At 43.1% G+C, this 23,150-nt stretch overlaps 1 protein-coding gene across 1 annotated transcript in view; it reads right to left on the minus strand.

Annotated features, from left to right (window-relative positions):
- LOC124613658 (peptidoglycan-recognition protein SA-like) overlaps window positions 1–21,771 on the minus strand; it is a 201,315-nt gene extending 179,544 nt beyond the window's left edge. Inside the window, exon 1 of the mRNA XM_047142374.1 lies at window positions 21,417–21,771. Coding sequence (XP_046998330.1) covers window positions 21,417–21,771 — 355 coding nt within the window. The remainder of the gene's footprint in view (window positions 1–21,416) is intronic.
- Window positions 21,772–23,150: the final 1,379 nt, after the last annotated feature.

A 23,150-nucleotide genomic window follows, 5' to 3' on the forward strand; every position in this document is an offset into this window, starting at 1 on the left:
AGATCCTAAACTACTGGAAAGATTTCAACCAAATTTGGTACACGTATCATTTACAATATGGAAAGAAATACTGTGTACGAACCAGAAAGCTAATGGGATGATAACGTGAAGAGAGAAGGAAGGAGGTGGTGATGGCCAGACAGCGAGGGGAAAGAAGGAGGAGGTGGAGGAGATGGACAGAGATAGTGGAGGGGGAAATGGACAGAGAGAGGATACAGGAAGAAATGGACAGAGAGAGCGTGAAGGAGGAAATCGACAGAGAGGGGTGAAGTAGGAGGTGGACAGAGAGGGGATGAAGGACGAGATGGAGCAATAGAAGATTTGAATACTTACATACCCGGGCAATGTCGGGTACTTAGCTAGTTGTAAATAATAGCATCTTTAATTGTAAAAAAGGAGCAGCTGGAAGCCGATGGTAACGACCACCTAGATGTACAAAATATTAGTGAAATTGTTTTGAGGTGATAATGAAGTGCAGCTTTTAAATACTTATCAATAATGATGATCTGGCACAATAGACTTCCAGTTTCGGTCAAACAGCAGACTGTCCTGAAGTATTAAGAACGACATTAAATACAGGTCATGCTTCCTGACCTTATCATTTGCATTCAAAACAAAGTTATCCATTTGCTGCATCAAAACTATAAAAATGCAACAGAGCCACACAAGAGACAACATGTCTTTAGTGCGAAGCATAAGCCCAGACTTGCCTGGTCTGTAACTTTCTGGCTTTTCTACTCTTTCTAATCTTGATAAAGTAAGTGAATAACGTTATTTCTATACATATGACCATGTTTGTACGCAAGATCTGTAATTAATATAATGAGTTATGTAGAATAAGTTAAGTGTTAAGGAATACGTTTTTGTGCGCATCTGGACTTTTTTAACGCTGTCCTCCATGCCGACAACTTGTTAGTTCATCTAGCCTCGATAGTAATTGTACATGTTTTTTTGTTTTTGCTAAAGAATGTGACCGCGAGACCTCTCCTGTCTAAACAAAAGTAACGGCATTCCATGAGGACGAAACAATTCGGTAAAAAATCGTGCTGCAGGATAAATCTTTGGAATTAGTCATATAATTTACCTACGTGGGTTGTGATGTTAGCTTAGAGGAAAACGAAGAAAGATGTCAACAAATATGTAGCACAGTCATTAGAGATTTTGTAACTAAGATAGATACAAATAAGGTAGGTATTGAAACAATCGTGTCATTATACAAAACAAGACACAGACAATAACGTAGGGAGATGAGTCCTTGACAATCACGAAACGAAAAAAGCAACGTATGCAAGCATCGGAAATGAGGTTCCTGAGCATAATTAGAAATATAACAAAAGTTGACCGACACAGAAATGAACATAACAGAAGAAAACTCCATATAGCTGCAGTGAATAGCATAATAACGTCCTACAGAAAACTGTGCTTTGCACATATGAGACAGATGAAAACGAAAGTTTACCTTTAAAACTGTGAATCTCAGTGGAAAAGCAATGTTGGAGGAACTAACTGAAGATTGTTGATAATGATGGTTTACTGGGCCTTCTTTTATTTTATTTTGTTTATCATGTTAGTATTTGAATGCAGCTGGTCACCTCATTACAAAGAACGGGTTGTGCCGGCGTTACGAAGTGGTTCTATGCGGACTTTTCTTGCGGTGGTTGACACAATACCACCTACTGTTTGGGCATTTCGTTGTTGTGACCTACACCCAAAACTTCCTGCCACCATTTACTAACCTTTTAACTCGAACACAAAAGAATGCCCGACTTGACTCGGTCTTAAAAGACGTTTCGAGTTTCCATGCTATGGCATAGCTTCGCAGCTTTCCACGTAGAGGTCATCTCGCTTCCCCTGGAAGATGCCTTCCGGAAGTGAAATGAGACACGTAACACGGCGAAAAATCGCAGTTCCTCCAGACTCTGGCTTTTCTACGAGGCTCGCGGATCGTTGCCCGCAAATTGCACTACTGGCCATTAAAGTTGCAACACTATAAAGCCGGTATGCAACAAACATCAAATTATCATGGAGCGTACTACATGTTCGTAAATGCAAATGATTAGCTTTTAAGCGCATCCGCACAACTCAGGGAGTACTAACGCCATCTATCTTCTGTGTGTATATGGAAACATCACGCAGCGGTTTTATCGTTCAGAAATCACATATGAATGTAGGTAGTTCGTGAGGAGATGTTGTGCATCTGCACGTGGCAGAATTCGAGAGCGGCAGGATAGTGGGCTTTTGAGATCTTATTACTCTAGGATACTGCAGCCTCAGAATTATTAGAATCATAATTACGAGGAGAACTGAACAGAAAGAGGACGATGTGCTGACTGAAGATCAGTTTGGATGCAGGAGTGGATTAGGAGCAAGACAGGGACTATAAAACTGAAAAATGAACCAATTTATATTGCCTCATAGGCATGAAAAGGACATTGAAAAAAAATATTATCTGGAAGAAAGGTTCAGAACGCTAAAGAAAGCTGGTCTAGAATGCGAAGACATGCAGATGATACTTCGATTTTGTAAGAAAGAATTGGCTGTGATTAGGAATTTTCATCGGGAAATGGAAGCAAAAATTAGAAAAGGCATGAGACGAGAATGTGGCAAACTAAATACCTCAAAACTCGATTCAAGAACAACTGCCAACGCCGCGCGTGGTAGCCGTGCGGTCTTGGGCATCTTGTCACGGTTCGGGCGGCTACCCCTGTCGGAGGTTCGATCCTCCGTGGGTTATGGGTGTATGTGTTGTCCTTAGCATAAGTTAGTTTAAGTTAGACTAAGTAGTGTGTAAGCCTAGGGACCGATGACCTCAGCAGTTTGGTCCTGTAAGATGCTACCATAAATTTCCAACGACCAACAAGAGTAACTTAGAAGTAGATATCCTCGGTGTAGCGAAGCAGCTTAAACCACTTAATAAAGGCAAGGCCTTCGGTCCAGATTCTATAGCAGTTACGTTCCTTTCAGTGTATGCTGATACAATAGTTTCATTCTTAGCAATCATATACAACCACTTGCTCGTCGAAAGATCCTTGCCTAAAGACTGGAAACTCGCACAAGTCACATCATCACCCAGGTATGGAAATAACAGTAATTTGCTAAATTCACTGACGTCGATTTGCGGTAGGCTTTTGAAACATACACTGTGTTCGAACATTATGAATTATCTGGAAGAAAACAATTTATTTGAGAAATAGCCAATACGGATTCAGAAAACATCGTTCTTCGGAAACAAAACTAATTCCATCTCCTCACGAAGTAATCAGTGTTATCGACAAGAGATGTCAAATAGACTCGCGGGTAATGTTGTGGGAAAAGCAGACCGAATACTGATGTTTATTGGCAGAATACTGAAAATGCAGCAGGTCTGCTAAAGAGACTGCCTATGCTTGTCCGCCCTCCTCTGGAGTATTACAGTGCTTTGTGGGATGCGCATCAGATAGCATTGACGGAGGACACTGAAAAAGTTCAAAGAAGGGCAGCTCGTTTTGTATAATCCAGAAATAGTGGAGCGAGAGTGCCATAGATATGGTACACGAATTTGGGTGGCAATCATTTAACCAAAGGCGTTTTTCATTGCGGCAGGATCTTCTCATGCCATTTCAGTCACCAATTTTCTACCCGATGTGTGAAAATATTTTGTTGGCGCACACCAAAGTAGGGAGAAATGTTCATCATAATGAAATAAGAGAAATCAAAGTTGACAAAAAAGATTTCAGTGTTTGTTTTTCCCGCCCGCTGTTCGAGAGTGGAACGGTCGAGAAATAGCTTGAAGATGGGTCGATGAACCTCTGCCAGGCACTTTATTGTGAGCTGCAGAGTAATCATGTAGGTGTAGATGTAGATGAATGTGCTCTCTCTCTCCTCTTATGCAGTGCTTACATCCTAGAAGTTTTAAAGCAAGTTCGCGAAACTACTGAGGTGGGGATCGAAATTAATTTGCAGAAGATAGGCGTGGTGAATTAAGCATATGAATGTGGTATGGTCACGGAGACGAAAAAAGAGCTAGGGATGATTCTCAGCACCACGGAAAGGATTTTTCTGTAATCAGTACGGTTCGAGAATAAACAAGCGAAAGACTAAGGTGATGGTATGCAGTACTGAAGAAGAATATGTCCTTTAAGAATAAGAGTTGGAAGAGATGAGCTAGAAGTGACAGCGGAATTTACCTATTTAGGAAGCAGGATGACAAGAGACAGTGGAAGCCTGAAAGAAATTATGAGCAGAATACAGAAGGCGAAAATTGTATTAAATTTGAAAAAGAACTTGCTCACTAGCAAGAACATCAGTCTGTAAATATGGATACGGATTATGAAAATATTTGATTGGAGTGTAGCCCTAATTAGATGTGAAACATGTACAACAGGAAAGCAAAAAAGAAGACGGCTAGGAGCCCTGGAGGTTTGGTGCATAAGGAGTATTACGAAAATCAGCTGGGGCGACAGTTACCAATGAACAGGTGCTCAGAAGAGTACAGGAAACCAGATCTCTGTGTGGTGGCACGTACAAACACGAAGAGACAAACTCGTAGGACATGTTAAGACAAAATAAAATAATTGGCAAAAATAGCAGAAGGAGCTATTGAGATAAGCAGTCGCCGGATACGATCGACGATGGCATACATGCACCAGATTATGACTGATGTAGGATGCGTTACATGTGTGGAAATGAAGAGGAAGGCAGACAGATGAGGGGAATGGTGCACTGTTGTAAATCAACCGCAGGGTTGAACGTTAAAGAAGAAGAAGAGATCGGAGCTCGCGATGGTCTGGATCCCACGATTGTTGTGCGAATATCCAAGGCATTCTATCTGATCCTCACCATCCAGCAACCAATGCGCAAAGTGCCAAGTACAAGGTGCGTAGAGTACTATTCCAGTGACATTGTGCGTTTTTTTGCGGGTAATGGACAAATAGACATATTTGACAAAGCTTCCCTTTTATTTATTCGATGGCCACATTGACCTCAAAACCTGAAGAGGAAGCTGCACCCCTAGAAGAGACAGGGAGCTGAAAAAATTTAGCATATCCACGAAAGTCAAAGGTTTATCGATCGCATGGAGGCTCGCAAAATTTTAAATTAAACAATAATCGTTGGTGAGATATTACCACCATCATCTTCATCTCCGGTCATGTGGACAGTCCCAGTTTAACAGTACACGTCCTCCTAGAAGGTTCTAAACTTTGTTTTCTTGTGGAGGTGTAACTTAGAACTGATTCTAGTATACGAATTTCATCCGTTCTCAGAGCATGTTTAATCCATTTATTTCTATATTCATGAATTTTGGCTCCTACATATATACATATCTAGTTATTTTCTGATGTCCTCATTTCCTATGTGGTGTACCACGTCTTGTTCTAGACATTTCAGAAAATTGGCAATGTTATCGTCAATGTCTAGGTCATACTTGTGTACGACACTACTATCAAGATGTCTGGAGTGATCAGTTCTAATGTCACGCTATTATTAATTTTTATCGAATGGAATTTTTCCATCGAAATATTGTGATCTCAGTTTTTAGCATGGAACTTTTGGAATCGTTCTGTCAGAAATTTTGATCACCTTGCAATTTGATAAAATTGCTGTGCCATCTGCGTGTAAGGGCGCCGTTACTGTCGGAGCTGAACCGCAGAAGTTTCTTGTTTTGTTGTGTCCCCTCAGAGTACATCCAGTGATAATCTTCTCATAATACACTGAAGCGCCAAAGAAACTGGTATAGGCATGCGTATTGAAATACAGAGATATAAAAACAGGCAGAATACGGCGCTGCGATCGGCAACGCCTATATAAGACAACAAGTGTTTGACTCAGTTGTTAGATCGGTTACTGCTGCTACAATGGCAGATTATCAAGATTTAAGTGAGTGTGACGTGGTGTTATAGTCGGCGCACGAGCGATGGGACACAGAATCTCCAACGTAGCGATGGAGTGGGGATTTTCAAGTACTATCATTTCACCAGTGTACCGTGAATATCAGGAATCCGGTAAAACATCAAATCTCCGACATCGCTGCGGCCGGAAAAAGATCCCGCAGGAACGTGACCAACGACGACTGAAGGGAATCGTTCAACGTCACAGAAGTGCAACCCTTCCGCAAATTTCTGCAGATTTCAATGCTGGGCCATCAACACGTGTCAGCGCGCGAACCATTCAACGAAACCTCACTGATATGGGCTTTCGGAGCCGAAGGCCCAGTCGTGTACCCTTGATGACCGCACGACACAAAGCTTTACGCCTCGCCTGAGCCCGTCAACACCGACATTGGACTGTTGATGACTGGAAACATGTTGCCTGGTCGGACGAGTCTGGTTTCAGACTGTATCGAGCGGATGGACGTGTACGGGGCTGGAGACAACCTCATGAATCCATGGACGCTGCATGTCACCAGGGGACTGTTCAAACTGGTGGAGTCTCTGTAATGGTGTGGGGCGTGTGCAACTGGAGTGATATGGGGCCCCAGTTACGTCTAGGTGCGACTCTGACAGGTGACACGTATGTAAGCATCCTGTCTGATCACTTGCATTCATGTCAATTGTGCATTCCGACGGGCTGGGACAATTCCAGCAGGACAATGCGACACCCCACATGCCCAGAATTACTACTGAGTGGCTCCAGGAACACTCTTCTGAGTTTAAACATTTCCGCTGGCCACCAAACTCTCCAGGCATACAAGGGGAAATGCAAGGAAAAACCGACAGGCAAGAGGAATGTTCGGCTTGATTCTGTAGAACTGACTCTACGAGACTCTTGCTAAGAAATCCTGGAAAACGACGTGGCTGCACGGCCGCTGAGGGTAAAGCAGTTAACCTTGGACAAACCAAGCGATTACAGTGCTGTGTGATGCGTACTACAGTTTCATCTCTGCTCTCGACTTCTTCATGTGATACACTTGAGTTCAAGATGACTCCTCTTATTTTGATATCCAGCACCAACATTTTCTACAGCCTGAACGAATACGGTTAGGATCAATAAGGACGTTATGAATTAAGCGCACTACATATGTGCATTCCACTTTTATATATAAAAGACCGTTAAAGGACGACATTACGAGATGTTAAATTTGCAGAGGATAAAAACAAATCAATAAATAGGAAGTTAATCAGCTTTTATAAAGAGATGATAATGAAATATTCATGGACATTAAATAAACGGTTTCTACTTATTCGCTGTCATAAAACTTCGAAACTAAATGTGCTGTAAAGAACAAGCAAATATTTTCTGTCCGACGTATTTCTAAAATATGAACAATGTAGGAAAAGACAGATTGCTAGTTACTGTAAAGAAGATACATCAAGTTGCAGACAGTCACAATTAAAAGACACCCACATCTGCAACTGAACGTGTCTTCTTTACGGTAAGTAGCAATCTGTCTTTTCCAACATTGTTGATTTTCCTACCTGGAGTTTCCTTTGTATTTGCAAAATATGTGGACGAGGAGACAGAAGAGGCTGGCAGTATTTATATTTTTGGGAATTCGTCTCATTAATAGATACAGTTGCGAGAAGTATATAACAGAACTTCCGAAACGCCTACATTAACCTTTGTTTAAAATGGGGATGTCGTCGGACACAGGTTACCTAAATATAAAAAGGTGGCATATTTCACTTACTTACTTTGTATAATGCTATACGGTATCACGTTTTGCCGTACTCCGTCTACCAAAGCTGAAGTTGCCCGGTTTAAAAGCGTTAAAACATGATCTGATACAAAGTGTGTCTTCTTTCCGTCACGAGCTGGATGTTTTTCACTTTCTAACAGTTTTCGAATAAAAAAATAATTCTGAAACAGATATTTCAGTATTCTCAAATTTTATGTCAGATCTTAAGAACGAATTTGCAGCAAGATTCCAAGACTTTTCAGAGACGGAGAAGCTGTCGCGATTCTTAAAATCGCCTTTTGAAGTTTCTCCAACTGCAGAATGGACGGATGTGGCTGCGAAGCTGTTCTGCTTTCAAAGTGTTTACTCCAAATGGAGATAACAGACGTGTAGGAAGACATTGCCTTACAAACGTATAAAACTGCATCTGCTGAAGAATTGTGGAGTAAACATGTCCCAGAAAAATATGAAAATTGCAAAAAAAATTGATCATATACCTGGCCACTATGTTCGGTTCCACATATATTTATGAAATTTCAGTTTAAAAATTGAATTTTTTGAAGAACAAGTATTCCTCAAGCTTAACGGCCGCCCACTTTGAAGACACTATGCACAACAACTGATGTCCACGTAAACCTAAGTTTAAGAAACTGGCTCAAGGTCGAAAATGTAATTCCTCCCATTGATTTTTTGATACAAAAATGCCTATCTATTGTATCTCATATATTGTGAGTGAAACTTAAAATAAAACATAACACTGTATATACGTTTTTCTGGTTTTTAATACAAATATGTCTGTTACTTTGTGAGTGAAAATTGAAACAAAAAATTAGTAAGGAATATGAGGCTTTTCTTCTGGAACTTGATAAAAGTTTTCAAAAGTATCCGGACCCCATCTAAAATTACTTGCCGACCCATGCTGTAAGCAGTATTATCGTTTAGACTCTGTACAGCCGGCAGGCCAGCTTCCGTAGTGTACTCGTGGGACCTCCCCATTGTGCGTAGAACGACTGTCGGTCAGATTCCGCACGAGCTTTTAATTACTCTGGTTTATCAGCAATCGTTATTTTGTCAGACGTATGCGGGGGAAAGTGATACGTTGCCTGTCTCCTCTTGGAACGTACGATCTAGGCATTCCAACAGACCTCTCCGTGATGCACAACGGCACTCTTTTTTAGTGTCTTACAGCCAATCGTGTGCCGTGAATCATTTTTAAGTGTGCCTCATAGTACTCGGAACGCTCCAACGGGCAGGAGGATCCTCAAATACTGCACCTAAATAGTTCGATAGTCGTGTACGATACAATGCATGGTCGCGTAACGCCTCATGAGTCGACCCACAAGTGCAGAGCGTTTTCGGGAGCGGCTTGCAAAATGTAATAAAGCACCATGCCCTCCAGCTAGTTGACTGCGTTCGTTCTTGTAGTGGGAAAGTAAATGACATGTGGGTGTTGGAGTTGGTTCGGCGTGACAGACTCTGGCTGTCGTCGCGACAGGAGCGCCAGCATACGTTGTACCAGATCCCAGCATCTGCCTGTCACAGCGCATGTCAGGCGATGCGCATCCGAATCGACGACGGCACTGTGCGGACACAAAGGGTCGTCGGTGAGATGGATGGAATGGAGGCGCTTTAGATCTTCTGTAGCTCCTCTGTCAGCTCTACCTGATGAGGGCCGTAGACTAACAAGCAATGCTCCAGATTCGGTCGAACGAGTGCTCTTAAGTCACTTATTTCGTTGGTGAATTACTTTCTCAGAACGTATCTCGACCTGACATTTTCTTTTTGTATAACTGGTTTTGTGTAGTCGTTCCTCTTAGAACACTTCGGAATCGTAAATGTAGTCTTACTACTGCTTCCAATGATTTATCACAAATAGCGTAACTGAACATTAATGGATCCCCTGACTAATTATTCACAGAACGCTACGTTTATTTACAGCGACAGTTAACTGCTAGTCCCTGCACGAAGCGTTTTTCCTGTGGTTCTCTTTCTGTATTTCGCTTTAATTGCCTGGCATTGCAACTGTCCTTTAGACAGTATCATCAACATTCATGAACAACCACACGAAGATCCTGGCGATATCCATCATATCATTTGTATAAATCGTAACGAGTAACGGCCCAGTAGTGTTAGCTAAGGATAATCGCTGTTATGTACGTACTTTACGATGTAGCCCTCAGATGTTCAATATTTACTGCGCAATTCTGGGATGAGGAACAAATTCGAAACCCAGTTCGTGTACTTTGGCCATTGTTATCGCTGATGGTGTGCATTGTCGTTGTGAAAGAGCAATTTTTTTGAGTGGCAACCTTGGTGTTTTTTAGGCCAAAGCAAGTTTCAAACGAAGCAATCATAAAGCATAATAGGGTCCTGTTATGGTTCTGCCTTTTCCCAAATAATCTATGACGATTATTCCTTGGGAATTCCAAAAATCAGTTGATATCGCCTTACCAGCCGACAAAGCGTTAGCTGCCTTCTTCGGTGCGCTTTCTCCAGCCTCTGTCCATTGTTTTCACTGCCGTTTTAACTCTGGTGCATTATGATGGATACAGCTTTAATCAACAGTCACAAATCGGTGCAAAATGTCTTGCGGATTGCAAATAAACATCGCCAGACGTTAATTCGACTGTGAGCAGTCGTGGCGCCCACCTCGCACACAGCTTTTTCATATCCAATTCTCCATGCAGGATACTGTGTACACCCTAAGTTGAGATGCATACAATCACAGGAATGTCACAAGTATTTATTCACAGATTTTGTATTACCACATCAAGGAGTTTGTCAATGGTTTCCTTTGAGGCGACCTCAAGTGGACGACGGCAGTGCGCTTCGTCTTCGATGCTTGCCTGACCACGTTCAAATTCATTAATCCAAAAGAAAACGGTCATCAGTCCGGGGCAGAGTCCGCGTGAACTTCATCCAATTCGGTTTGGATTTGTGCGGCAGTCCAACCTTTCAAATAAAAGTGTTTAATAACTGCACGAAACACGGTTTTCTGCATTTTCAATCGCCGTCGACACACTGGCCAATTTAGACGGCTGTCAGCAATGAACTGTAGACTCTACATTGTTAAAATTATTTATGCGATCCTTGGAATAATCAAGCTTACCAACGATAAAGACGCAACAAAAATTTTCCGTCTCTTGAAGGAAATTTACTAGACTTATCGAGCTTACGCGCTGCCGGAAGATTAAATGTATCGATTACTCTCACGAGTGAGCGACGCGCGATGCGAGTCACGCCATATTCGATCGACTTTTACAGATGAAGATTTACGTCGAGAAACACAGCATCTGTCTGCGGCTCTATCATAGACGAACAGACCGTGTTGAATTTTGAAGTTCACTGTTCTCGGAATCCTTGTCGATTCTTATAGAGGAAACGTTCGTTCTCCACAAGCTTCGTAGTACGTGAGCGGAAAATATTTTCCGGAATTCTAAAACAGACTGACGTCAGCGATAGAGGCCTATAATTATTAGCATCTTTCCCCGGATCTGTCTTGACAACTGAAACGATTTGTGTCATTTTCTGATCTCTGTGACCCATACAAATAAAACAGTTCCTGCATCAGTCACTTGCTTATTTTCCCACTAGGCATTTCGATGGTTCACACCATAGTTTTCAGGCGGAGAATTGCATATTTACGTAGCTGGTGCTGCTGAAGAGTACAGTCGTCTGATCACAGTAGCAGACCAAGGGCAGTGTAAGTTACGTTGTGTCTTTTGAGGGATTGAAGACTCGCAAAAAGTCTGCATACATATCCTCTCCGCCGCGCGTTAGTGTAAATGTAATGTGCAGTGGAGAGGACACACATCACGAAGCAGTATGCAGACTCTTCTATCCGTCAAAAGACACGACTTAACCTACACTGCATACTACTCCTCTCCACTGCACATTACGTTTACACCAATGTGCAGTGGAGAGGACATGTATGCAGACTTTTGATGTCACGCACGCTCGTTTATCTAGTGACTAATCGCTATTACAAAATGGGCCCAAAAACCTAACGTACTATTCTTCTTAATTTGAGAGGGTACGCATAGGAAAGTGCCTTTATACATTTGATTCACATGGCAAATTTAGGGCCTTCAGGCCTTTTCTTTTAACATTCTTAATGAGTCAACATACCAATTTGTAGCGTACATGAGTGATATGTAATAATAATAATAATAATAATAAATTATTATTGTTGTTATTATTATTATTATTAGTATTATTACTCTCGATTATTCCCCTTTAGGAAAGCGTGTGAACTTGAGTCAATCAATCACTTCACTTCATTTTCTTCTTTTCTTTTCTTCCCAAAACATTTTCATTAATTCATTGTATTTTTTTCTTCCTTTCCTCTGTCCGTTTTTTCCTGTTGTTTCTTTAGCTGAACCTTGTCCAAGTTTCTTGTTTTTGATTTTACTTGTAAACTGTTCTCAGTTTCTTCTTCTGAAATTTTCAATTGTTGCAGGTCTTCTTATGTTCCTTTCATCCAATTGGTCTTTAATTTGCTTGCAACAATGATGTTAAATATTTTCTTAAAGAGGTTGTTTTCATCCGTACTACATGGGTGTCCATAGAACTGAAGGCATCTTTTCCTAAATATGCTTGTGATGTTGTGTGTTCGTAGAGTTCCTTTATAAGTTGCATGGCCCAAGATTCGTCTTGGAGTACAGCGCCGTAGAGTTTTCTAAGACTTTTTTGTTCTTGTTTCTCTCTGTCATGAATTTTTGTAATCCCTGCAATAATTGTGGTTTCTGTCCCACACAAGGCCTCTGGTAAAACAACCGTTTGTAGGGCCGTTGTTTTGCATTGCAAGATACTGCTCTTTTATTATATGATTCCATGTAAGTTTGTACGTTTTTTGCAGTTTGAATATATTTTCTGTGGTGGAGATTGTGTTCAGCCCTGTGGTTGGATGGTTTGTCCTTTATATGATTCCATGTAAGTTTGTACGCTTTTTGCAGTTGGAATATTCTTTTTGTGTTGAAGATTCTGTTCAGTCCTGTGGGTTGGATGGTTTCTCCTAAGTACTAGAAGTGTGTGACCCGTGAGATGTTTCCATACTGTGTTTTCACTGGCAGTTTTCCAATTGATTTGGTGTCCATAAACTTTTTCGTAGGAAATTTGGAGTCCGGGTTTACAGGAGTTTTCATATAATTTATCTTGCGCTATTTTGGCTTCATCTCTGTTGTTTGTTAAAATAACCAGCTCACCAGCAAAGGCCAGGCATTTCACAGTGAATCTATTTCATTTCTCTTTTCTAATTTGGCTATCTTTGACACGCTATTCCCATTCTATGATTTTTTTTTCCCAGTTCGGTGTTGAACAAGAGTAGCGATAACTCGTCTCCTTGTCGGACTCCGGCGTGAGTTTCTCCCATGAATTTAAACATTTGAGGCGGTTTCTGATAAAGTTTCCTTGATGATAGCTCTGATCTTTCTTTCGGCGCGTAATTCTAATAATAATAATAATAATAATAATATAGTACAAAATACGTAGAATTTAAGAAATGTCAGTCTTACCAACAGTGCACTAAGCAATTTCCTCTTTGCGTTCTTGTCGAACGCGAGTATATTTCTTGTCGCTGCTTGCTTCCTTCGATCTTTTTTCGGCCAAGCCTACGTCTATAGTACAGTGATTATCCACTGTCACTAAGTTAATTGATTTTTATTAAATTTGTCTCAGCACAGGGCATAAAAGTCGCGCTAAAACGCCAGTACAAACAGCTCGTGATTTATATCAAGTCTCGCTTCTCTTTCGTCAGAACATGAATATCCTAACTGACAGCCAGCATAGCGGTAATTGCTGTGACGTCAAGTAACGAATTCCCTGGCACCGCAACTGGTTGGCTGGAGTTCCCGAGTTTCCCGCTCGTTGTATTTCGTTTATGGCCCTGGAGACCTTGACCCGCTGTAGCCACCGTTTATCATGAACCCCAAACGTTGGCTGCGTCTCTTTTGACGCTGTAAGCAATCGGAGTAAAAATGGTCTCAAGGAAACGTACTCGCTGTCACACCAATAAATTGTTATTAATGATTTTGTTCATGAAATAACTTGTTGTGCTACCAGACACAATTTTCTCCTTACTTATATTTTGCACGACGGGTTTCGAGAAATGATTCCCATTTCCAAGTGTATTTTTCTTATGCTACGCCATTTATTTGTGACGTTTTCGACGATTAAGGTCTGCATTGTTCTGTTGTTTTTATTCTAGAATATAAAAACGCAAGTAGTTCTTAATTAATGATCGACCTTTAAAAAGAGTTAATGGCAAATATGGAAAGAACTCCTCCTTATAGTTTTCTTGTGGTCCGCTTGTGCAGAAACTCATGCACATTAAACATCGCACACCATTTTCTGGGCACAGTACACAATGAAAAAGAACGTACAAAAACAAAACAGCTACAAAAGTATTTTTACATATAGTCAACAGAGGTGACCCAGTACGTCGCCCACAGAGTATGATATACTATTCTTTCGTATAAAGAGTATTTATCAAAATAATCTGTTGCCTTATTTGCTTACAGATACTTGGTTCAAATGGTTCAAATGGCTCTGAGCACTATGGGACTTGACATCTTAGGTCATCAGTCCCCTAGAACTTAGAACTACTTAAACCTAACTAACCTAAGGACATCACACACATCCATGCCCGAGGCAGGTCGCGCGGTTCCAGACTGAAGCGCCTAGAACCGCTCGGCCACTCCTGCCGCCTACAGATACTTACAGAGGTACTTATTTCTATATATTACGAATTTCTTTAAGTGTATTATCGAAGCATCTTGAGATATTCACCTGATTCACTTCCAGTTTTTCAGTTATTATTTTGTCTTCATATTTTTTTGTTATGTGAATATATCTCCACTTCTTCCAACAGATCCATTTTATGACCTTTTTTTTTGCTTGGTGGAGTACGCTGATATTTTTTCCCTATTTTTCCAAATGGGTGTCCTCTAGTGAGTACGTAGGTGGCTATAGCTAACACTGTGTGTCTGTTGCGTGTATGTGGACTTTAATGTAGTCTGTACACTTCGTATGGGAGTATCGGTCGGCCGGTGTGGCCGAGCGGTTCTAGGCGATTCAGTCTGGAATCGCGCGACCGCTACGGTCGCAGGTTCGAATCCTGCCTCGGGCATGGATGTGTGTGATGTCCTTAGGTTAGTTAGGTTTAAGTAGTTCTAAGTTCTAAGGGACTGATGACCTCAGATGTTAAGTCCCATAGTGCTCAGAGCCATTTGAACCATTTTTGGAGTATCGACCTGTTTGTCCTGTGGCATTCCTGGCGTGTTATTTTGAACATTTCAAAGTCTGAATGTGGCTGATGATCACACATTACATTATGTATTAGTTTCTTTTGTAGTCTAATAGATGTAGAAAACCAATTTTTACCTTCTGGTTTTGCACATGTTTGCAATTTATGTGCCGATCTGTGGGATACTAGCTGTACATTTGTTTTTGCCTCCTATTGTGCGGTTTGTGCCAGTGTCTTTTTTTACTTTGCCCACTACTGAGTCAACCATGGAAGCAGCGCAATCTCTTGCGCTCGTTTATTTCTTGTTGAATGTTTTATTTATCCGACAGTATTGTACTGGCCCTGTGCAACATTGACATATATGCCACTTGTTTATGAATGTTTAAAAAAAAAACTAAACTAAACTCCGTCCGACCGGCCACCGTGTCATCCTCAGCCGACAGGCATCAATGGATGCAGATATGGAGGGGCATGTCATCAGCACACCGCTCTTCCGGCCGTAAGCCAGTTTACGAGACCGGAGCTGCTACTTCTCAATGAAGTAGCTTCTCAGTTTGCCTCACAAGGGCTGAGTGCACACCGCTTGCCAACAGCAGTCGGCAAACTGAATGGTCACACATCCAAATGCTAGCCATCTCGACAGCGCTTAACGTCGGTGATCTGACGGGAACCGGTGTTACCACTGCGGAAAGGTCGTTGGCTTACAAATGTTTAGGTGACATGAAGTTTCAGGAATTGTGGTGTTAGTCATTGCGTTTTTATTATAGGATTTTGAATCTGCTTGTGTTGTTGTGTCTTTAGGTCCTGATAATTGATGCCATCGTCTTATTCATGTTCCACTCTAAATGTAATTTTCTGGTGTAGCCAACTGAAGCAGTTTAGAATGTCTTTAGCATCTCGTTTACCAGCAGCAGAGTGTTATCTAGATGTCTCTTATAAAATACACTACTGGCCATTAAAATTGCTACACCACGAAGATGACGTGCTACAGACGCGAAATTTAACCTACAGGAAAAAGATGCTGCGATATGCAAGTGATTAGCTTTTCAGAGCATTCATACAAGGTTGACGCCGGTAGCGACACCTACAACGTGCTCGCATGACGAAAGATTCCAACCGATTTCTCATACACAAACAGCAGTTGACCGGCGTTGCCTGGTGAAACGTTGTTGTGATGCCTCGTGTAAGGAGGAGAAATGCGTACCATCACGTTTCCGGCTTTGATAAAGGTCGGATTGTAGCCTATCGCGATTGCAGTTTATCGTATCGCGACATTGCTGCTCACGTTGGCCGAGATCCAATGACTGTTAGCAGAATATGGAATCGGTGGGTTCAGGAGGGTAATACTGAACGCCGTGCTGGATCCCAACGGCCTCGTATCACTAGCAGTCGAGATGACAGGCATCCTATCTGCATGGCTATAAGGGATTGTGCAGCCACATCTCGATCCCTGAGTCAACTGATTGGCACGTTTGCAAGACAACAACCATCTGCACGAACAGTTCGGCGACGTTTGCAGCAGCATGGACTATCAGCTCGGAGACCATGGCTGCGGTTACCCTTGACGCTGCATCACAGACAGGAGCGCCTGCCATGGTGTATTCAACGACGAACCTGGGTGCACGAACGGCAAAACGTCAATTTTTCGGATGAATCCAAGTTCTGTTTACAGCATCATGATGGTCGCATCCGTGTTTGGCGACATCGTGGTGAACGCACATTGGAAGCGTGTATTCGTCATCGCCATAATGGCGTATCACCCGGCGTGATGGTATGGGGTGCCGTTGGTTACACGTCTCGGTCACCTCTTGTTCGCATTGACGGCACTTTGAACAGTAGACGTTACATTTCAGATGTGTTACGACCCGTGGCTCTACCCTTCATTCGATCCCTGCGAAACCCTACATTTCAGCAGGATAATGCACGACCGCATGTTGAAGGTCCTGTTCAGGCCCTTCTGGATACAGAAAATGTTCGACTGCTGCCCTGGCCAGCCATTCTCCAGATCTATCACAACTGAAAACGTCTGGTCAATGGTGGCCGAGCAACTGGCTCGTCACAATACGCCAGTCACTACTCTTGATGAACTGTGGTATCGTGTTGAAGCTGCGTGGGCAGCTGTACCTGTACACGCCATCCAAGCTCTGTTTGACTCAATGCCAAGGCGTATCAAAGCCGTTATTACGGCCAGAGGTGGTTGTTCTGGGTACTGATTTCTCAGGATCTATGCACCCAAATAGCGTGAAAATGTAATCACATGTCAGTTCTAGTATAATATATTTGTTCAATGAATACCCGTTTATCATCTGCATTTCTTGTTGATGTAGCAATTTTAATGGGCAGTAGTGTTGAATTTTCTCTAGGCAATGATCTTGGCTGTTAAACAATTTTTGTTCTAAATAATATAGATACATGTCAGCTACGACACCAGATATACATGACACCATTCCTGCACCATCTGACAACTTATAAATATTATCCTGTTGGAAAATCCCCTCTGGAATGCTTTTCATAAATAGCAGCACAACAAGTCGAATATCCAGTTTGAAGTGAAAATTTGCAGTCAGAGTGAGCAAAATAACCACGACAGTACTCCTGCTCTCATACCAAATCGCACCCCACACGATAAGTCCACGTGTAGGGACAATGTGTCTGGTACACAGACAGGTTGGTTGCAGATCCTCAATTCTTGAAATAACCGATTTGCAACAGTTCGTTATGTGACTGAGGTGCCAAATGCTGCTCGAATTCTGCTGTAGATGCACACGCCAAACACGATGTTCTTCCCTCTCCGTAGTGCCACGCGGCCATCCGGAGCCCAGTCTTCGTGTGCACACAGTCTCGTGACCAGCCTGCCAGCAGTGATGTACGAGGTGCATTCAAGTTCTAAGGCCTCCAATTTTTTTTCTAATTAACTATTCACCCGAAATCGACGAAACTGGCGTTACTTCTCGACGTAATCGCCCTGCGGACGTATACATTTTTCACAACGCTGACAGCATGATTCCATGGCAGCGGCGAAGGCTTCTTTAGGAGTCTGTTTTGACCACTGGAAAATCGCTGAGGCAATAGCAGCACGGCTGGTGAATGTGCGGCCACGGAAAGTGTCTTTCATTGTTGGAAAAAGCCAAAAGTCAGTAGGAGCCAGGTCAGGTGAGTAGGGAGCATGAGGAATCACTTCAAAGTTGTTATCACGAAGAAACTGTTGCGTAACGTTTGCTCGATGTGCGGGTGTGTTGTCTTGGTGAAACAGCACACACGCAGCCCTTCCCGGACGTTTTTGTTGCAGTGCAGGAAGGAATTTGTTCTTCAAAACATTTTCGTAGGATGCACCTGTTACCGTAGTGCACTTTGGAACGCAATGGGTAAGAATTACGCCCTCGCTGTCCCTGAACATGGACACCATCATTTTTTCAGCACTGGCGGTTACCCGAAATTTTTTTGGTGGCGGTGAATCTGTGTGCTTCCGTTGAGCTGACTGGCGCTTTGTTTCTGGATTGAAAAATGGCATCCACGTCTCATCCATTGTCACAACTGACGAAAAGAATGTCCCATTCATGCTGTCGTTGCACGTCAACATTGCTTGGCAACATGCCACACGGGCAGCCATGTGGTCGTCCGTCAGCATTCGTGGCACCCACCTGGATGACACTTTTCGCATTTTCAGGTCGTCATGCAGGACTGTGTGCACAGAACCCACAGAAATGCCAACTCTGGAGCCGATCTGTTCAACAATCATTCGGCGATCCCCCAAAACAATTCTCTCCACTTTCTCGATCATGTCGTCAGACCGGCTTGTGCGAGCCCGAGGTTGTTTCGGTTTGGTGTCACGACATGTCTCCTTCAACCACGCAAATTCAGAAAACGAATGATTGCATGCTGTTCAAGTAAGGAAAACGTCGCCATTTTAAGTATTTAAAACAGTTCTCATTCTCGCCGCTGGCGGTAAAATCCCATCTGCCGTACGGTGCTGCCATCTCTGGGACATATTGACAATGAACGGGGCCTCATTTTAAAACAATGCGCATGTTTCTATCTCTTTCCAGTCCGGAGAAAAAAAATCGGAGGCCTTAGAACTTGAATGCACCTCGTACAATGGCTACATTCCCGCCAAGTTCTGTGCAACATCCAGCTTCTCGTAACCCCGGTCAAACACAGAGAGGTGCGGATAGTGGCGGCCTTGTCGCGTTAAACACATTCTTGGCTGACATCGACTCACCACTTCCAATCTCAAGGGTAACCACCGCTCACGACCGTTACAGCGTGTATTTACAGCAAACCTGGTTTGTATTCTCATAATGGCGCTACTAGCTTCACTCTTATGCGACTGGCGCGAAATTTGAGCAGACGTCGTTTTTCAGATGTAGAAACACGCCTACCAACTTACTTTTGTGACACGTATCCCCTTCTTGCTGTTGCGATTTTTTTCCGACAGTGTATAACAAAAAGTTTGGAGGAATTCTATTATAAAGTTTAAGGACTTTTTATCTGGGCCCTTCCAACGAAAATGAACACCAGCCGCCACTGGAGTGAATTTAAACGCTGGTTATGGGAGAAACAATCGATTGCTAGAATTTGGCCGACAGTGGCAAAGGAAGTGGTGTGACTTTGGCCTCCCGTCGGGTAGACCGGTCGACGGGTGCAAGTCTTTCGATTTGACGCCACTTTGGCGACTTGCGCGTCGATGGAGATGAAATAATGATTAGATTAGATTAGTACTTGTTCCATAGATCATGAATACGACACTTCGTAATGATGTGGAAAGTGTCAGGCTAATAAAAGATGTCTATACAAGATATTACAGTAGACAAAATATTACATGACACTCAATATTTTTAATTTTTTTCTTTTTTTTTTTGTGGGTTTGGGAAAATACCGACTTACGATATCAAAAAATTCATCTAATGAGTAGAAGGAGTTGCCACTAAGAAATTCTTTTAATTTCCTTTTAAATGCTATATGGCTATCTGTCAGACTTTTGATGCTTTTAGGTAAGTGATCAAAGACTTTTGTGGCAGCATAATTTACCCCCTTCTGAGCCAAAGTTAGATTTAACCTTGAGTAGTGAAGATCATCTTTTCTCCTAGTGTTGTAGCCATGTACACTGCTAATACTTTTGAATTCATTCGGATTGTTAATAACAAATTTCATAAGTCTACAGTGAAGATTTCTAGCTCTTTAAATAAGTGTCTGCAGGATGGTCTTGGATGAGCTCCAGCAATTATCTGATTACACGCTTTTGTACAATGAGCACTCTTACTCAATGATGAGTTACCCCAGAATATGATGCCAAACGAAAGCAGAGAATGAAAATGGGCATGGTAAGCTAATTTACTCAGACATATATCGCCAAAATTTGCAATAACCCTAATAGCATAAGTAGCTGAACTCAAACGTTTCAGCAGATCCTCAGTGTGTTTTTTTCCAGTTCAACCCCTCATCAATGCATACACCTAGAAATTTTGAATATTCTACCTTAGCTACCGATTTCTGATCGAAGTCTATATTTATTAATGCTGTCATTCCATTTACTGTGTGGAACTGTATATACTATGTTTTGTTAAAGTTTAATGAGAGCCCATTTTCAGAGAACCACTTAAAGAATTTGTGTAAAACATCGTTTATGATTTCACCAGTTAATTCTTGTCTGTTGGGTGTGATAGCTATACTTGTATCATCGGCAAAAAGTACCAGCTTTGCATCTTCGTGAATATAGAACGGCAAGTCATTAATATATAGTAAGAACAGCAGAGGACCCAAGACCGACCTTGAGGCACCCCATTCTTGATTGTTCCCCAGTTTGAGAAACCACCAGTTTTTTGCATATTATGTGAACTGTTTATTTCAACTTTCTGCACTCTTCCAGTTTGGTATGATTTAAACCATTTGAGCACTGTCCTATTCATACTACAGTACTAGAGCTTATCTAGAAGTATTCCATGATTTACACAATCAAAAGCCTTTGATAGATCACAAAAATCACAACGGGTTACTTCCGATTAGTCAGAGCATTTAATATTTCATTAGTGAAAGTATATATAGCATTTTCCGTTGAGAAACCCTTCTGGAAACCAAACTGACATTTTCTTAAAACTTTATTTTTCCAAAGTTGTGAAGCTACTCTACAATACATTACTTTTTTAAGAATTTTGGATAAGGCAGTCAGAACAGAGATTGGGTGGTAGTTGTTGACATCAGACGTATCCCCTTTTTTATGCAGTGGTTTAACAATGGCATACTTCAGTCTATCTGGGAAAATGCCCTGCTTCAGAGAGCTATTACATATGTGGCTAAGAATCCCACTTATTTCTTGGGAACAAGCTTTTATTATCCTACTGGAAATGCCATCAATACCATGTGAGCTTTTATTCTTAAGAGAGTTTATTATCTTCCTAATTTCAGAAGCAGAGGTGGGTGGAATTTCAATTGTATCAAATGATGTGGGTAAGGACAACACAACAGCCAGTCCCTGAGCGGAGAAAATCTCCGACCCAGCAGCAACCGGGAGCGGACGAGGAATTGGTAGGGAAAACAGGGAGAGGGGGGTGAGCGTGCGGCGTGAGCATCGTCAGTACTCACTGTGCGGCTTGACATTACTCAGGCTGCTGAGCTGCGGCTGCTGCGCTGGCAAGCCGAGCGCCAGGACGTCCGCGGCCGGTGGCTGCGGCTGGTCCCCCAGCACCAGGTGCTCGATGTGGATGGGCGCGTTGTAGAAGGTGGCCGGCCCCACGCGCACCTCCCGCGACCGGCTCACAGTCACGCCGCCGAAGCCGCCCCCGCAGGCGGCCAGCACCGCCTCCGCGGCCGCGGCCGCCGCGCACTCCCCCTCCTCCTCCCCCCCGCTCTCGCTGTCCGCGTCGTCGACGTCGTCGTCAGTAGCGTCTGGGCGCGGCCGCCGCTCGGGCAGCTCGGCGCTCTCGCCGCTGACCAACATGGCGCGGTCGCTCGCCTACTGCCGGCCTGCCGACCCGACTAGCCGGAGGCCGTGACGCCACGGCGCCGCATTCCCTCTCTGCCCCTCTCCCGCCTACAGACCACTGCCGCTACCGGCCGGCCCGCTTCCTCGGAAAACAAGAACTTACGCAACTCAACTCCCAGACGTACACTACTGGCCATTAAAATTGCTACACCAAGAAGACATTCAGATGATAAACGGGTATTCATTGGACAAATATGTCATACTAGAACTGACATGTGATTACATTTTCAAGCCATTTGGGTGCATAGATCCTGAGAAATCAGTACCCAGAACAACCACCTCTGGCCGTAATTACGGCCTTGATACGCATGGGCATTGAGTCAAACAGAGCTTGAATGGCGTGTACAGGTACAGCTGCCCATGCAGCTTCAACACGATACCACAGTTCATCAAGAGTAGTGACTGGCGTATTGTGACGAGCCAGTTGCTCGGCCACCATTGACCACACGTTTTCAGTTGGTGAGAGATCTGGAGAATGTGCTTGCCTCGGCAGCAGTCGAACATTTTCTGTATCCAGAAAGGACCGTACAGGACCTGCAACATACGGTTGTGCCTTAATCTGCTGAAATGTAGGGTTTCGCAGTGATCTAATGAAGGGTAGAGCCACGGGTCGTAACACATCTGAAATGTAACGTCCACTGTTCAAAGTGTCGTCAATGCGAATAAGAGGTGACCGAGACGTGTAACCAATGGCACCCCATACCATCACGCCGGGTGATACGCCAGTATGGCGATGACGAATACAAGCGTCCAATCCGCGTTTCCAGCGATGTCGCCAAACACGGGTACGACCATCATGATGCAGTAAACAGAACCTGGATTCATCCGAAAAAATGACGTTTTGCCATTCGTGCACCCACGTTCGTCGTTGAGTACACCATCGCAGGCGTTCCTGTCTGTGATGCAGCGTCAAGGGTAACCGCAGCCATGGTCTCCGAGCTGATAGTCCATGCTGCTATAAACGTCGTCGAAATGTTCGTGCAGATGTTTGTTGTCTTGCAAACGTCCCCATCTGTTGACTCGGGGATCGAGACGTGGTTGCACGATCTGTACAGCCATGCGGATAAGATGCCTGTCATCTCGACTGTTAGTGATACGAGGCCTTTGGGATCCAACACGGCGTTCCATATTCTGCTAACAGTCATTGGATCTCGACCAATGCGAGCAGCAATGTCGCGATACGATAAACCACAATGGCGATAGGCTACAATACGACCTTTGTCAAAGTCGGAAACGTGATGGTACGCATTTCTCCTCCTTACACGAGGCATCACAACAACGTTTCACCAGGCAACGCCGGTCAACTGCTGTTTGTGTGTGAGAAATCGGTTGGA

The sequence above is a fragment of the Schistocerca americana genome, chromosome 4 (assembly GCF_021461395.2).
Source record: "Schistocerca americana isolate TAMUIC-IGC-003095 chromosome 4, iqSchAmer2.1, whole genome shotgun sequence".
In the NCBI taxonomy this organism is placed as follows: domain Eukaryota; kingdom Metazoa; phylum Arthropoda; class Insecta; order Orthoptera; family Acrididae; genus Schistocerca; species Schistocerca americana.